The sequence below is a fragment of the Peromyscus leucopus genome, chromosome 4 (genome assembly GCF_004664715.2).
Source record: "Peromyscus leucopus breed LL Stock chromosome 4, UCI_PerLeu_2.1, whole genome shotgun sequence".
NCBI classification, from domain to species: domain Eukaryota; kingdom Metazoa; phylum Chordata; class Mammalia; order Rodentia; family Cricetidae; genus Peromyscus; species Peromyscus leucopus.
The window spans coordinates 138,086,374-138,103,178 of NC_051066.1; the positions used below are offsets into that span (position 1 = coordinate 138,086,374).

The window sequence follows — 16,805 nt, forward strand, 5'->3', positions numbered from 1 at the left end:
AAATTTGCTTATGGACTTCCTTAGGAGGTGATAGGCAAGTTTCTTACCCCATTTCATAAGTGAGAAGATGAGGCATAGAGAGCTTACAGCCTGAGGTCATAGAGATGGTAAATGGGAGAGGTGAGAGTTCCCCCAGGCAGTCTAGAATTTCTGCTACTTTCCTTAATAAGATTTAGAATGTGGAAGGCAAAATTTCATAGTAGGTGTGCCTGTAGGATATAGTCCAGGGGGTACAGTGTAAAACACTTATCACACTTATCGATGCCTGGCATACTGGAGCCGTCCAAGTAAACATGTCTTTTCCCTCTCTCTCCCCTTCTTTTATCCCCTCTTTTGTTCCATATCAGCAAATAGTTTGGTGGATGGAAGCCAGAAGAGGACAGAGGTTCCAGAAAAGTGTGTGAGAGACCAGAGACCAGAGAGCTCTGAGCTGTGTCAAAGGCAGAGAGTTGATCTGGTGTCCCTTATTCAAGGCCTTGCAGTTGACCCCCTTGTGCTGGCTTCTTCAGGGTCACAAGCCAGGCACATCATCAAACTAGAGCCCCTGACAGCCTCAAGACCCTCACCAGGCACCAGCTTCCCTGACATATAGTCAGTTTCTGATTACTGACAAGCTTTACTAGGACAACCTCAAACCAGACACAAAACGGCAAGAGGATAGACTCCACAAGACCCCCTGGAGCACAGTCAGATCTCCCCAGATCAACTCTGGGTTATAAGGCAGTAGGGCTGAATCATAGAACCCTGGCCTGTATTGCCCACGGCTTGGGAAGGGAAGCAGCATAGACTGTCAAGGAAGCCCACATTGGTGGTGGTTTCACACTTTACTTACCCCGTGGAAACTAATGTCTGTGTCTAACAATGTGGAAATCAAAGGAAATGCAAGGGGATGGATGGAATAAGATGCAAAAGCAACATTGGCTGATAAGTCCAAGAAGCATAGGCCAGGAGGGACCCACACATTAGTGATCTGGAAACCAAACCCCTCGGAAGCAGTGTTCACTGATGATAAAACACCATGGTTTGAACTGAGTGGAGCTTGCCTTATTCTTGCCTCAAAATACCTGTCCCCAGTGTACTCCAGACCTATTTAAAAAGAACTCAACAGAATGGGTTCTGGAGCCTGGGAAGAGGTCTATTAAAAAAATCACTCATTCATCTGTTCCCCAAAGCCTCATCCTCAATGTATCACATGGGAATGACCAGCATCACTAGTTTTCAATCTCGGCTACAGTATCAGAGAATAAGGTGCTGGTGTCTGTGAGCCTCAGTTCGTGCCTCTTAGAAAGGTTTTTGAAAGGTCTGAGCTGTGTTTTTTCCCCTGGAATAAAACAGTAGTTAAGCATATGCTATTTGAGATCCCTGAGATTAAATCTTGGCTCTGTTACTGACTAGCTGTGTGACCTTGGGCAAATGACTTCATCTCTCTGGGTTTCACTATTCTCATTCATAAAATAAAACTGGCCGTATACCTCTTAGTATTAACAGTACAATATATGTAAATTGCATTAAATTGCAATTTAGAAGCATAATGCATGTAAATTGCTTAGTTTTGTGCCTGACCACAAATATTTATCAAGCATCCATGATGCCCTGGATGCTAAGATTCAGAGTAGGAAGAGGAAGATGAGTAAGACACACTTCCTGTCCAAAAGAATTTATTAAGCCCTGTCTGGGGGTGTCAGATGATGTTAAGAGGCAGGAAGGGTGGTAGTTTCAAGTGCTTATTATGTTTGGAATTCTTTCAGGCACTTAGTGTGCATTAACCAAACCATAACAGCCCTAGGAGTAGGTACCACTCTGCTTAGATGCTTTACAGTGACTTGCTGTGGAGACGCAGGTACAGGCCATCACACACAGTACTGCATATGACAGACAGTCTGATGAGTACTTCCCATAATCTTCCTCCCTCTTTTCCTTCTGAACTCTGGCTGCAGTTAGGGATATTGGGCTTAGACACTAATGCACCTTTTGCTCTTTGTTTATGGTGAGAGGCAAAGCAGAAAATCCATGCCAAATGCTTGGACAGTGCAGAGGTTTCTGCTAAACCCTCAGTTTCTACCTATGAAATGTGGATGTGTATCTACTACTGTGGAGAATACAAAGGGATGCTGTGTGGTAAATTTTCACACAGGGAGGGGCTGCCTCTGAGACATTCACAGAGTCTTCCCTGGCTTCTTAGATGACACAGACATTGCCAGGAAGAATGAGATGGCCTGTGCATACAAGGTATAAGAAGATGTGCTGAGCCCAAGGTCGTACTGAAATGGAGGGGCATTGGGAAGGAGGGGAGTACAGACTCTGTGGCCTTCAGGTCTGGACATCTACCTTCCTCCAATTCTAAATGCCCTTGACACAATACTTCATCTCCATTTAGGAGGATTCAATGCCACTTATGTTCAATGTGACTTTCTAGGTCAAAGCTGAAAATTTCCCGTCTCTGTAATAAAGGGAAGCTGATGCTGACCACTTGCTCTCTATTAAGGACCCCGAAGGCCAGCAATTGATTTTAAAAATAGTAGGAGTGAAGAGATGCATACTTAAACCAAGGTATCCCATGTCAAGTCGCTGCTAGGAAGCTCCAGAGAACATGTCAACTATCTCAGTTTTGACATTTCCCACCCCTCTCTCCCATTTCGGTGCCTCAGTTTCCCAATCTATAAAATGGGAATGATAAGAGTATATTTCTCACTTCTCCAGTTTGGATGGGAAGTGAAGCAATTTGGGCAGATGTACATGGCAGGTGTGGCAGGTGCTGCTGTGCTCAGCTGTGTCTCTGGGTCAACAATCACAACAGTAACATAATCCCTACCACCATTGTTGTTAGATCCTGGGACCCAGGTCTCCTCAGAAGTTGGCTGGGTTCTGGGTCATAGGAGGAGGGGTCTTAAAGCAAGAAACCAAGGCTCTGGGACAAGATGGTATCACCCTCACCTGGAGAGCAAATCCACAGAGATACAGTTGATTGCAGAATGGGGATGGAGGTCTGACTCACCTGCAATGGACCACTATGGGCCCGGCTTCTGGGGGATTGAGGAACTTGACCTGGCGAACGAAGCCCAGAAGGCCAGTGGCATAGCAGGGAACACCATGGTCAGGCCAGCTGGTGAAGTGGAAGAGGCGGAGCTCCCGGATTTCGTGGTAGCCTTTCTGAGGAGAGAATGGGCCTCCGTTCCTCCACCTGCTGCCCTCATGTACCCTCCCAGGTCCATGGGGAGAAAGTAGGGGATATGGTACTGAGGAACGGGCCTCTCTGCTGTGTGGGGAAACGAGGTACTCATGGGGTTAGTAGGTGTTAGCTCACAGGAACTCTGCCAGTTACTTCTGGAAAATGTGAAACCGGTAATTTCTTGAAGAACCTCTTAAAATTAATTAAATTATCCAACCTTGGTCTCAACAATTCTCGCTCATATAAACCCTCCTCTTTCTCGCCAATTGGACTCCCGGAGCTCCACTTGGGGCCTAGCTGTGGATCTCTGCATCCAGTTCCCTTAGTCATTGGATGGGGTTTCTAGCACGACAATTAGGGTGTTTGGCCATTCTGTCACCAGAGTAGATCAGTTCGGGCTGTCTCTCAACCATTGCCAAATGAATGGAAACACATGAACTATGAACCAATGGCTGAGGGGCCCCCAGCTGGATCAGGCCCTCTGAATGGGTGAGACAGTTGATTGGCTTGATCTGTTTGGGAGGCATCCAGGCCATGGGACCAGGTCCTGTGCTCAGTGCATGAGTTGGCTGTTTGAAACCTGGGGCTTATGCAGGGACGCTTGGCTCAGCCTGGGAGGAGGGGACTGAACCTGCCTGGACTGAGTCTACCAGGTGGATCTCAGTCCTCGGGGGGAGTCTTTGCCCTGGAGGAGATGGGAATGGGGGTGGGCTGGTGGGAATGGGAGGGGGAGCAGGAGGGGGGAAAACAAGGAAATCTGTGGCTGATATGTAGAATTAAATTATATTGTAAAATAAAATAAAATTAAATTAAAAAAGACTTTAAAAAATTAAGTTATTTTTATTTTTATGTGTATGAGTATTTTGCTTGCATGTCTTTAGACATTCAGAGCAATTCCTAGCTGGTGCTAGGAAATCTCTACATTATTGTTCATCTCAAGTTAAGTAATACTCACCAAGAGCCGTCTTTTCCTGGACATGTGCTAGGCACTATGAAAGAGTGATTTAAGCCACAGCTCCTGTCCTGGAACAGCTCATGGCCTCATTGTGTGAGGAAGACTCCTATGTGGATAATTGGACTAGAGTGTACAAAGGAATTATCTAACATGATTGGAGGAGAGGAGAAATTAGGGAAGGCTTCTTAGAAGAAGCCTCCTTGACTGAGGTCTGGGAATACAATAGTAAAAATAAAAGCTGGCATTTATACTAAGTACTGGTGATGTCCCATCACTCTTTTGAACACATGCATGTATTTATTCATTTAATCCATGGATCAGGCCTCCTATCATTATCTCCACATTTTAGAAAAGGAAAGTGAAGCTAAACAAGTTTCAGAACATGTTTATTAAACAGTAGGGGGATGGTTTGCAGATTGCCCATACGGCCCTGCTGTCCACAGTCTTCATCATTATGAAGCTGATGTGTGTGTGTATGAGCCTTCTTATCTCACGGAGGACACAAAGGGGCAGCATGCCTGAGATCTTGGGGACAGGCTACAGAGAGCACTCCAGAAAGTCACAAAGAAGCCAGGTCAGGACCAGAGGGATGCAGAGGGCAGCGTAGGGGGATGCAGGGGGCAGCGTAGGGGGGTGCAGAGGGCAGCGTAGGGGGATGCAGAGGGCAGCGTAGGGGGATGCAGGGGGCAGCGTAGTCAGGGGGCAGCATAGGGGGGTGCAGAGGGCAGCGTAGGGGGATGCAGAGGGCAGCGTAGGGGGATGCAGGGGGCAGTGTAGGGGGATGCAGAGGGCAGTGTAGTCAGAGGGCAGCGTAGGGGGATGCAGGGGGCAGCGTAGTCAGAAGGCAGCGTAGGGGGATGCAGGGGGCAGCGTAGGGGGATGCAGGGGGCAGTGTAGGGGGATGCAGAGGCAGTGTAGGGGATGCAGAGGGCAGTGTAGGGGGATGCAGAGGGCAGCGTAGTCAGAGGGCAGCGTAGGTGGATGCAGAGGGCAGCGTAGGGGGATGCAGGGGGCAGCGTAGGGGGTGCAGAGGGCAGCGTAGGGGGATGCAGAGGCAGTGTAGCGGGATGCAGAGGGCAGTGTAGGGGGATGACAGGGTTGGATGTGAGGCGGTGAAGCCTGGAGGCCCAGAGCCCCAGCCAAAGCCCTGGCTTTATCTCAAGGGTACCAGGATATCAAGGCCCCCAAATGGCTGCTCTGTGGAGGATGGGTTCAGGATGTGTGTTGTTGTATAGCCAATTTTGGTTCTTGGGCTTGTACACCATCCTCAGCCCCTGTGTATCTTGTTTGGAGAGAGCTCACACTCCCCTTCCTGGGAAGACAACCCTCAGCTGGACCTGCATCCCATTCCTGGGTTGGTTGGGAATAGCTAGCCTTCTGTGCCTGATAGAAGGGCTGAGGTATTAACTGGCTTAGACAATAGTTCAGTGTGCCCAGAATAGAGGGCTTTCCTGGTATGTGGACCTCCAGTGCTAAATCCAGCATGTTCTAGGCAAGCCAGAATGACTGGTATCCTCGTAGGGACTCAGTAAGCAAGCCTTATACCTGTGGAGAAATTCCTGCCTCAGGACCCCATGGGGTCAGGCTGAAGTGGGGTGCCTACAAAGGTCCTGCCCCCAACTCTCATCCTGCAAGCTTCTTTTCTGTACACAATTCATTCAAATTCCAGTTGCTTTGGGCTCTGCTTTCAGGAAATCCAAACTAAGATGGGGCAAGATGAGAGGCAGAGTAAGGCTAGAAGGGGGTGAGGGGAAGCCAGATTGAATCAGGGATGGGGAGGAGAGGCAGAACAGCTCTAACACTGGCATGTGCCTCCCCACCTGTGCTATGCTGTCCTTGGTGGAGCTGTGCTTACTCCAGGAGCAGAGGACACTTCTGTTTGCTGTTCCAGTGTTCCTAGTTCAGGAACGGATGCTGAGCTAAAGCTGATGTCGAAAGACTACTGATCGCCTGTTCATAAACCATGGAGAAGCTGTGGTGTTCATCTTTAGAGATTCGTGGGGTCTTGTAAGTGAAGTTTCCTATAGGTAATGCGTCCCTTTATGATTATTTAAAGGAATCAAAAAAAAAAAAAAAGAAGAAGAAGAAAGACAAGCCAAGAAAAGACCCCACTCCTTCAACATGCCTTGTAGGCTACAGTTCATCCCAATTGGAGTCTTCACTTAGAGAGACCCTCTTAACATTAACTGGGGACTCAGTAGAGAAGATTGATGCTCATTCAGACCCTCTTCACGGGGCCTTGACTACACAGTGTTGGTGGTTGGCTCATCCCAGCTCTTCCTTTTCCTGGATGTACATCCTTAAATGGCAAGAGCTGACTCACCCTGGAGGTTAGCCCTCAGGAGTATGTCCATAGTCAGCTGTAGCACAAATGTATGGACCAGTGTCTCTCAACCTATAAAGTCCTGGATGTGACATGCTGGGCTGGATAGTTCTTGATCATGTGTGTTGCGGATTGTTTGGCAGCACTACTGGCCCCCTCCTGCTAGATGTCATTAACAAAATACCCTCTCTCAAGTTGCAGCGTTCCCACATGTCTTCAGACAGTGACAGCTACCCACCAGTGGACAACATTGCCCTGGTTGAGACTAGAATCCCAGCCTGGGAAATGCTGGTGTCTTTTTGCTCACCATACTATGTTTTTGACCCTTGGCCAAGGATATTATTCCTCCCATCCTTTCCTTGACTGGAGCCTTCTCAGCCCTAATTTTCTCCACTCTACAAATTACTCTGGCTCTAGGGGTATGTAGTGGTACCCCTGTAGATTCTCTGTCTGTCTGTTAGTCCCTTATGGCTCTTATCACAATATATCCCTTAGTCCATTGCATTTGTTTGTTGAAGTCTATTGGTCTCTCTAGTTGATGAATCCAATGTAACAGCCACATCTACTCTGATTACCATTCTGTCTATCGTGCAGGTGTGAAGTAGGGACAAATCAGACCCTTGGTCTCCACTGTCTGGATGAGTAGACCAGCCAACTGGCTTGGAAGAGGGACTTCTCACAGAAAGGAAAACTTACCTTCTGGACGGTGAAAGTTCGGATGACATATTCTGCCAGGGGCTCTGTTTCAATTAGGGTGACTTTAATGTCTCCATAGACCTCTGTGTCATCTGGCCAGTATCGTACACACTTTACCTGTGGCCAAGTGAGAGACAGGGAAAGGACAGGAAGGAGAGTGCATAAACAGAGTGCCAAGCATGAGAAGCCAACTCCTTTGGTTTTCCCATCCACATAAACCCAAGGGTGATTTCTGGTGGCATTTCTGCCCATGGGGTGCTCAGTGGTCAGGGATCAGCAAATTGCACAGGGCCTAACTCTCTGCCAGAGTCACCGGGGTCATTAAAAATAATAGCAGTTCCTTCTCTTACAGCTCCTGGTGGTTTTCCAGTGCCTTGCTACCCTAAGCCATCAGAAAGAACTAGGTAAGATGGGAAAAGTATATCATCCCCACTTGGCAGATGAATAATAGTACTGGAGATGGTGGCGTGGTCATTTCCTGCTGTGTCAGCACGGGGCTGCTGAGCCTTATTATCTGAGCAAGGATGAGAAATTCAGGTGGAAAACAGAGAGGAGGTAGAAGCAGAAGGGTTTAGGAGAGGGTCCTTATAAAGAGGCGGTCACTAGGGACTGGAAGGAGAAAGGCTCTTAGTTGGGGAAGAGACAGACAGTCCTGAGCTCAAAGGGAAGATGCACCACTGCTCTCTGCCCCAGAGGTGGGTACCTATGCTCCCAGCAAGCAGCTCCCACATTTGACTCTAAGTTCCACAGAGAGCAAAAGAAATCATGGTTTTTCCCCTTAAAATAGCAAAAGTGTTATTACCATTCCGGGGGACGACGCACGGCCTAGCGTGGCATTTCCCACAGTGTGTTCCGCTGGGTGCTAATAGGTGTTAGGTAAACAAAACAAAACAAAACAAAAAAAAAAAACAAGAAACAAAAAAAACAAAACAAACACAAAAAGGTTTTGTGGTCAAATGAGTTTGGGAAATGCTGTTTCAACAAAGTTAAACAGGCTGCTTTGCTAAAACGTGACTTAGATCCTCAGAAATGCTAATGTTAAATATCTTAGGACTCTCCAACAGGGGCAGAGGACACAGCATTTCCCAAACATATTTAACCATGGAATCCTCTCTTCACTAGCCATCCTGCAGACTAGCATCCCATGGAACCCACTTAGGGAAACACTGAAACTGCAGCAGGGTTTGGAGAATATTGCTAGATTCTCAGACTTTAGATCTTTCCAGAATGCCTTAGATTCCTATAGCTAATGAAAGTCAATACTTACCTTGTCTAGCCCTGTCTACTAAATGTTTTATGAATTACTTGTATGTATTATTTTAATTATATGTCACTATAGCCTTAGATAATATGTTCATCCACATTTTACAGATGAGGATTTAAACACGGAGAAGCCAAGAAAACTGTTTAAAGTCAACAGCTGACAAGGGATGGCATGAAAACTAAGCCTAGATTGTGTGTATCATAACCAGGAACACTGCCTTGTACAATTATTGTGAGATAAATAAAATGTAGTGTGTGTGTTGACCACTAGCAAGAGTTTCATTAAGAAACTGCTCTCCCCTGCAAGACCAGTTTCAATCCACAGTCTATCACCAGGAGAATTTGTTTCAAAATGTGGAATGTGCTGTGGACCAGGCTGGAATTCTCAAACCCTGGGTTGCTCTTGTTACTCACTGGAGTTGCAGCCTGGGTCTCAGTCCCTGGGGAAGCAGCTGAACAGCAAGAGCAGCCTGAACAGCGGGGTTGCAAGCATTAGAATGAGAGTCAAGAGTGAGATTAGAGCCGATTGACTCAGGTATTCACCCATTTGCACCCATGCCTCATCTGTAAAACTGGGGAATGTGCCAGATAAAGGTGAACGTGCAAAGATAAAGTCTTACTTGGCCCTGACCCACTACTAGGCAATGAGATGTCCACACCCTTTCAGTACAACATGACAGAGAAGATAGCTTCATCTTCTCCATCTCTGTGGCCAGGGCACTTTATCCTGATTATCTATAAATTTCACCTGTCCACCCATGTATAGTCTGTATACAGTATGGGAGCCTTTTGAATCTAGATATTTGTACATCAGCCTTTCAATAATGCAGCCCACCCATCCACCCACAGGCCACAGCTAATCAAAGAGGCAAAAGCAAAGCTGGAAACAGTGGTCACACTTCTAAGCTCTAGCTAAGGGCAACTTAGGACCCAATCTAGATAGAATAAAAAAAGAGACGGAAGCCTGAACCCTGATGAGGTTTCACAGTCAGAGGAGGAAGAGCGGGTAGTAGAGGGTGAGATGCCATGAGAGGAGAAGACAGATGAAGAGAGAGCCATGGAGCCTGGGTTTGTCCACATGAAGGGAGTGATGTTGACAGTATCACTGCTGCTGAAAGGGAGAGACCTACCATGTTGAGGTGGGTAGAGGAGAACTGAGCAGAGACATAAAGTCTCTGTGAGCCCTTGAGATTCAGGAGAAATGTGGGAACAGGGGAGGTACATTTGTTTGGCTTTAAAAATGTTTCTAATCATTTTACAGTCATTAATTTTGTTGTGTGACAATTTTGTACATAAATATAATTTATTCAGATTACCCTTCCTCCCCTATCTTTCTATCACTGCTATCAATCCTCCCCATCCCCACTCTCCCTTTAGTAGGTTCATGATTTTTGTTTTTGTTTTGTGACTCATTTGTTGGTGGGTTTTGTCACTCTGAGATGGGAATTACTGAGCATATTCATATGAGGGAAATAATTCAGCAATGAGGAGGAGTCCTATATTTCAAATGAAAAGGGAATATGAGAAAAACTCCGAGCCTTATTGGGTTGCACCTGAGGATGTTAATACCTCTGATCTTCCCTGCCTGGCTCCTCCCCTCTCAATGATTTATCCTAGTGACAGTCCCCTCCCGCCTCCCTTCAAAGCTGAATGTGTCACTTCCTTGCTTCTCAGGGACTCCTGGTTGTCTTCCTGCTCTGTCCTTCTGGCTTCTTTGCTAGTGCAAGTTCATTCTCTTTTTTCAGGGAAGACCAGGTTCTTTAGTGGAAGAAGAATGTTGGGCTAACAGATGATGAGGGGAGGTGGACAAAGGCTTGCAGTGACCTCTCAGAAAGCATCTTCCCAAGGGTCACCTCTCCAAGGGCAGAAACGTAGTATTTGTCATATTAGGCTTTGTCATAAGATATGGCCAACAGTCAACCTTTTGGAGTCAACAGAAACAGCCCGTTCTCATGGCTAGACCTGACAACAGAAGGGAAGGGTGTGAAGATGGCTGCAGATACAAATAAGATTATAGGCTTGTGATGTATTGGTGAGAGAGTTCCCATCTGATGGCTTTAATTTTCTCAAGATATATGAGATGACATTACCAGTGGAGAGAGCAGATAGAAATGGGATGGGAGACTTAAAGGAAGAGAACACTGCTCAAATGTGAAGTAGGAGTATGGTATCTCCCATCCATCCCTATAGCCTGCTGTAAGGGTGTGGTACCGCTTAGGAAGCTGGTGGCCCAATGCAGGCGCCAGGCACACCAGGGTGCATCTCCACCACCCTCTGCCCACACAACTGAAGGAGAGGCTTACCCTGCCCACTTCCACAAGGTTTGTGACCATGACGATGCTGGCAGAGTTTTCCTGCCAGATCATTCTCCAGAAGTCCTTCACGGTCTCTTGCATTGGACCTGCCAACAGAGAAGGCGATGGGGTTAGAGACTGTGGGCGCAAAGGGGATGTTGAAAGGTTTGTCTCTCAGCTGTTTAATCAAAGTTCGACACAGGTGGGTGAGAGTGAGGCCAGGGGAGCCTGAGTGGGACACCAAGTAGCTGAGACTGGGGCTGGAGGCATGAATCTGTTGGGGCCAGAACAGAGCACAGATAAGAAAAAACCCATGCATTTTCGGTATCTGTGGTCTGCAGCAGCCTCCCCACCCCTGTCCTTACCCTCATGCTCAGCCTGGCAGCTCCACATTTTCATGATCCACTACTTTATCTGGACTATAGTTTAGATCACGTCCCAGGGGTTTTTCCAAAAACTGAACAGCAGGATCTCAATGAGAGATAGCAAGGGAATTAGGGTGGGGGGAGGTGGAGCTGCCAAAAGCAAGAGGGTCCCGAGTTTTGAGTTTGACAAATGCCCGAGACATTCATCTGAAGCTTGACCAGGAGAGAGGATTAAAACACAGAAAATGAAAAAGAAAGAAAAAAAGGAAAAAGGCAGAAAAGCAAGGAGTGGGAGATTGGATCTGACAGTCCAGAGCAATTTCCTAGGAAACAACTCCTAATATCCTGGGTCTTCATCAATTTTAAAATCACAAAAGCAATTCATACATTTGAAAGAAAATTTGAATAATATTTTTCTGTGTTTTGTGTGTACACATACATTTTCTGCAATAAGCACCAGGTTTATTATAAGTACTTTTTCGTATCCTCAAAAAATGGTATTTTTCATAGCTATAGAGGTTTCTAAAACATGGAGACACCATATGTTATTTAACCAACCTGTCTATTATTGGGCATTTAGGATTTTTCACTTTTTCCTATTACAGATGACACGATAACATTGTGAAGAATGCTTTTTATATATGTCAAGGTCCACACATATAATTATCTGCAGGACTTCCCCCAGGAGGCTTTAAAAGGCATCATAATTTTTAAGCCTTCTGATAGCATACTGCCACACTGCTTTCCAGGGCAAGTGGCTGCATCTCTCTTGTGGACTTGCATTCACTGAAGAGATGGGAATGTCTGTTGGGTAACCTGCTGAGGCTTTTTGCTGGTTACCCCATATGTGGCCTCTTTGCCCTTAATATTTTCTAGTGACAGCTCTTTCTGCTGCCAATCTAAGCTGAACATGTCATCTCCTTGCTCCTCAAGGACTTCTGGAGGCTTTGCTGCTCTGACTCTGGTTTCTCTGTCTGTGAAAGTTCATCCCCTTCCTTCAGGAGAAGCCAGACCATTTAGTGGAGAAAGAGCTTTGTGATAACAGAGAGAGGAAAAGTGGATAATAAAGCTTACCCTGATTAAAAAAATCCCTCTTCCTAGATATCCTTGAGGTCACTCCAAGACACTTACCTTGGGTTGCAATGTAGTGTCGGGGTCGGTGGTACCCCTGGATAATAGGAGGAAAACACAGTGAAGGGTTTCCAGTCAAAGTTTGAAAATAGCTCAATATTAAGATACATCTCTTTCCAGCTATCTGGTGTTCTCATAGGCAAAACGGGGATAGTGTCTCAGAGAAGTAGTGAAGACCACGTTAAGACCACACACGCAGAATATGTAGCTGCTTAACATTAGCTGTTATTGTAACTACCTGTGAGGGACCCATACAAATTTACCATAGGCATTCCTTATGCTCACGCACCCAAAATTAGGGGGAGAAGGCATTTCAGGTTGATGGTGGACACCAACTACCAACCAGCCTTTCCTGACCCATAATTGTATGCAGATCCCGATACTAGGCCTACTGGGGCACCTGGAGGAGGAAACAGAGAAAGACAGATATATTTCTGACTGCACAGGGGTAACAGTCAGAGAAAGGAAAATGGAAGGATGTCACATTGTTTCTCTCTGGTGATAGGAAAGTTTTGGGTACAGAGAGGAGTATGTGGAAGTGTGAACTCAGAGAGCCAAGAACTATTTGCTGATTTGAAGACCAGTTTGTGATTTTCCTGGCTTTTTTAAGAATGCTCCCCTAAGCCTGTACTTATGATATTCTCCCTGGCATGGAACTAACTTGGTGGCCCATAGCATCCTAGTCATGAAGAAAGAGGTTGTAGATGACACTGTCTTTTACTTGGGAGTGCAAAGGATGGAGGGCCTCCTTTGTTACAGAGGAACAGTGTATCATTTTGAAAAAGAACTTTATTGTATTGAATAAAAGTTTAAGTTTAGTATAGATTATCAAATATGATTAACATTTAATGATTGGATGGATGCATGGATTATATAGATACATTGTTAAATTTGTATTTGGTGTGTGTGTGTATGTGCGCCTGCGTGCATGCATGCATGCATGCGTGCGTGTGTGCGTGTTTGTATGTGTGTGTGTGTGTGTGTGTGTGTGTGTGTTGGACTATATGGACATGTTTCCATAAATGTGTGAATATGTGTGTACATGCATGTGAAAGTGAAAGGCAGACATCGGTGATTTCCTCAATAGTTCTCCAGCTTATTTTTTGAGATAGTCTCTGACTCAATTTAGATCTCAGTGAATCAGTTAAGTTCTCTGTCCAGTGAGCTCTAGGCACTCCCCTTTTGACTCCTCTCCCCTGCCCCAGTGCTCAGATCATAGAGCTATGTGCCCAGGCTTTAAAGGCATGCTAGGGATCTAAACCTAGTCCTAATGATTGTGTAGCAGGTGTTTTACAGGCAGAGTAATTGCCATAGTCTTCAATCAAATGAATCATTGTTGATGATCCTTGGATACACTTTACATTTAGGGTTAACTGTCCCTGGACAATGTAAGTCTTAAAGTTTGGTGAACAGCTATTTCAGTTTTAAATATTGTAAAATAATGGTAGAGAAGTCCTTGAAGAAGGAAGCCAGAACTGCCCTCTTGTGGCTTTGGTGGCAACTCTGAAACCCTGGGTTTACCAGATGACTCAGATTAGTATATGAGTCTCTTATACTTTTGTGGATCTTACTATTTTACTTGTCTTGTAAATATTTAGCAGTTTTCTTCTAATTTCTGTTCATACTTTATCTGGAGTACCTGCTATCACTGACCTAAGACCAACATCATGACCAGAAACTCTCTGTACAATAGTTAATCTCCATTGTCAACTTGACTGGGTTGAGAACTGCTTAGAGAATTAATGACACACACCCCTAAGTAGGTCTATCTAGGGACATTAGGTCATGAAGGCTCTGTCCAAGGAATGGACTAACTCCTGATAGATTCATAATGTGGTAAGAGGGTAGTGAGAAGGGGAAAAACAGGAGGTCAGGCCTAGTTGGTAGAAGTGGGAGAGTGATCTTGGAGATTCTTGTCCTGTTCTGCTCCTATAACTCCCCTTCTCTGCTTCCTGGCTGTGTTACAAACTATGATGTGAACTGTTGTGCTCTGCCACACCCTCTTGTTAAGATAGATTGATTGACACCTCTGAAACTGTGAGCCAAAATAAATATTTCCTCCTTTAAATTGTCTTATTCAGATATTCGGTTACAGCAATGAAAATGCCTAAGTTACATGCTAGATTAACCACATACTGCGATTACTGCAAGTGGAACCATATATTTAATGAGGATACTCAGCTGCCACAACTGACTCCTATAGAAACTATTCTTCATAGAGCTTATATAGTGTCAGATTCAGAGAAAATACCAAATAAGCAGACTACAACAGGCCAGCCAGAAGGACAGCATAGCATGTGGATTATATTTGCCATGGACTAACTCAGTTGCCTAGGTTTGAATTTTGGCTCTGTCCCTTCCAGGCTGTGTCATCTAGGATAAATTATTTAATTTCTTTGGGTATCAATTATACCTATGAAATGGGGATCAGACTGCTTAAAGAATATTAAATAAGATTAAATAAGTTAATATGTGGCAGTTCCTATAATATGTACTGGACACAATTCTAAAATTTTACATGAGTGTCTTTCCAATTACAATATTGCTCATTTGGTAAACATTTATTGAGACCTTTCAATGATTCAGAGTGCATACTGGACCTTTAGAAGTTGCTGTGTAGATGAGTCCTCCTATGTTAGTAGTAACTGAGCCCTCCTCCATCAACAAAGTGATGGAAAGGCATATCTGTCACTCCAAGTCAAGTTGGACATGGCTATGCAGGCTGGATAGAAGAATTAGATTCTGGGGTCTTGTGAGTAGTTTTGGTAACAGAAAATTGCTCCCCAGGGCCCAGAATGATGAGGTTTCTTGTTCTATCATCTTCTGCCATCTCCACCAGCAGCTCTTCTCACAGTCTTCCCTGTCCTGGACCATAGCTTCAACCTCCTGGTGTCCTCCAAGAACCCATTTTTACTCCCGAGGCTCATCTGCTTCCTGCAGTAGTGGGCTTCTCAGGATGCCCCAAGGGTGTCAGGTTTTTTTTTTTTTTTTTTTTTTTTTTTTTTAATTTGAATTTGCAGTGTCCCTGCGCTCCTTGCATGGTAATGTCTAAATGCTTCATCTTATAGTAACTACACATCTGCATCCTCATCTTGAACTTTTTTTCCAGCTGTCTCCTGTGTCTGCTCCCTCAATACACTCATCTTGTATTGCAGCCTTACTACCCAAGACTTTAGACATGGCCTCTTCCGTGATACAGAGGTAACTCCTTCCTCAGGATTCTCCTTTCTCTTGAGAGATTCCACAGGACTTCACATATATCCAGTGAATACAGGAACATGAACAGCACTAAGATTTTTCATGTTTCTCTTCTCCAGGGTCATGAGACACACAACCCAGAGCTAGGTGCAGCTTTCTGGAAAGGTTGGTCAGTGGGATGCATGCATGAGTCTGGTTTTTGCATTGGTAAAGACCTTGGAAGAAACTATGGCTTGAAAGATTCAAATGTACTTGAAAGTTAATGGTAAAAAAAATCTGGGCAAGAAATTCACACATCAATTGTGAGGTTGGTCTGCTGAGGCTATTTGGTGTTTTTATTTGTTTGTGCAATCATCTTAGATTCAAACAGCAAGCATTAAAGGTGTATATTCTACACTGTACACAATGCACCAGAAACCAGGAGTGAACCAGACAGATGTAGGCTCTGTTTTGGAGTAGCTCATAGACATCTACAAACTGGGATATGAACCTCCAAGGGAAGATGTGGGGGCTCCATAGAGCACCCATGGGAACTGACTCAGCCATGAGGCCAGAGGAATGTTCCCCGAGGAGGTGGTGGCTTAATTAGCTTCTAGTTTAGGCCTCTTGACATTCCTGAGTTCCCACTTCATGCCGCCAGTCTTCCCATTGCTGTCCCCATTGCCCATGGACTTATAGCTCTTCTTCAGAAGTAGTAGTCACATTTCTGTCCAGAAGACTTAGCACCAGGTCGCTGTCTGCTTCTCTCTGCTACTTCCAGCTTGTTTTTTTGTCCTTCCATTGTGTGTGTTTGTGTGTGTCAATGCATGCACAGGTGTGTGGAGGAGCCCATGCACATGTGTGAATATGTATGGAGGCCAGAGGTTGATGTCAGATGTCTTTGTCAATCACTCTTTTCAGTGAACCTGGAGATTGTTGACTTGACTAGACTGCCTGGATAGAAAGCCCCTGGAAACCTCCTGTCTCTGCATCCCCAGTGTTGGGATTACAGCAATGCTGCCCAACATGGCTCCTTATGGATGCTAGGAATTCACATCAGATTCTTGTGGCAAGCACTTTACCAACTGAACCCAAAGCACCAATCACCAGATGGCTTATTCACTTACACCCTTGTCTATCTCCCCACTATGTTATGGGAGTTCTACTAGGGCAGGGCTGTACCTGGTTTGCTTGTGGTTATGCTCTCAGCACTAAAGTGTTTGTCTTCGCTGTCAACCCCGGTACAACCACACCAAATGCATGTGTGCCACATGCCTGGACCCCATGCTGTGTCTGAGCAAAAAGACCTTCTCTGGACTCCAGAAACTCACACAGTTCCAAAGGAGGAAAAATTCAAACCATGAGAGCGATTCCTTGGCAAAGGAGATAAAAGAAATGCATTGCTCAATTGGGTCTCCTCTGGGGATTTGCC

The 16,805-nt window shown here is 45.4% G+C and overlaps 1 protein-coding gene across 11 annotated transcripts in view; it reads right to left on the minus strand.

The window, feature by feature from the left end:
• Ptprt (protein tyrosine phosphatase receptor type T) overlaps positions 1-16,805 on the minus strand; it is a 1,105,165-nt gene that overhangs the window by 35,048 nt on the left and 1,053,312 nt on the right. For 6 of the 11 annotated variants that reach the window (XM_028868602.2, XM_037205582.1, XM_028868596.2 and 3 more), the window contains 5 exons: positions 12,197-12,233; positions 10,710-10,807; positions 7,946-8,005; positions 7,144-7,260; positions 2,996-3,150 (listed from right to left, as the gene is read on the minus strand). In XM_028868602.2, coding sequence (XP_028724435.1) covers positions 2,996-3,150; positions 7,144-7,260; positions 7,946-8,005; positions 10,710-10,807; positions 12,197-12,233 — 467 coding nt within the window. The remainder of the gene's footprint in view (positions 1-2,995; positions 3,151-7,143; positions 7,261-7,945; positions 8,006-10,709; positions 10,808-12,196; positions 12,234-16,805) is intronic. The other 5 variants (XM_028868606.2, XM_028868605.2, XM_028868604.2 and 2 more) reach the window with 1 other exon arrangement.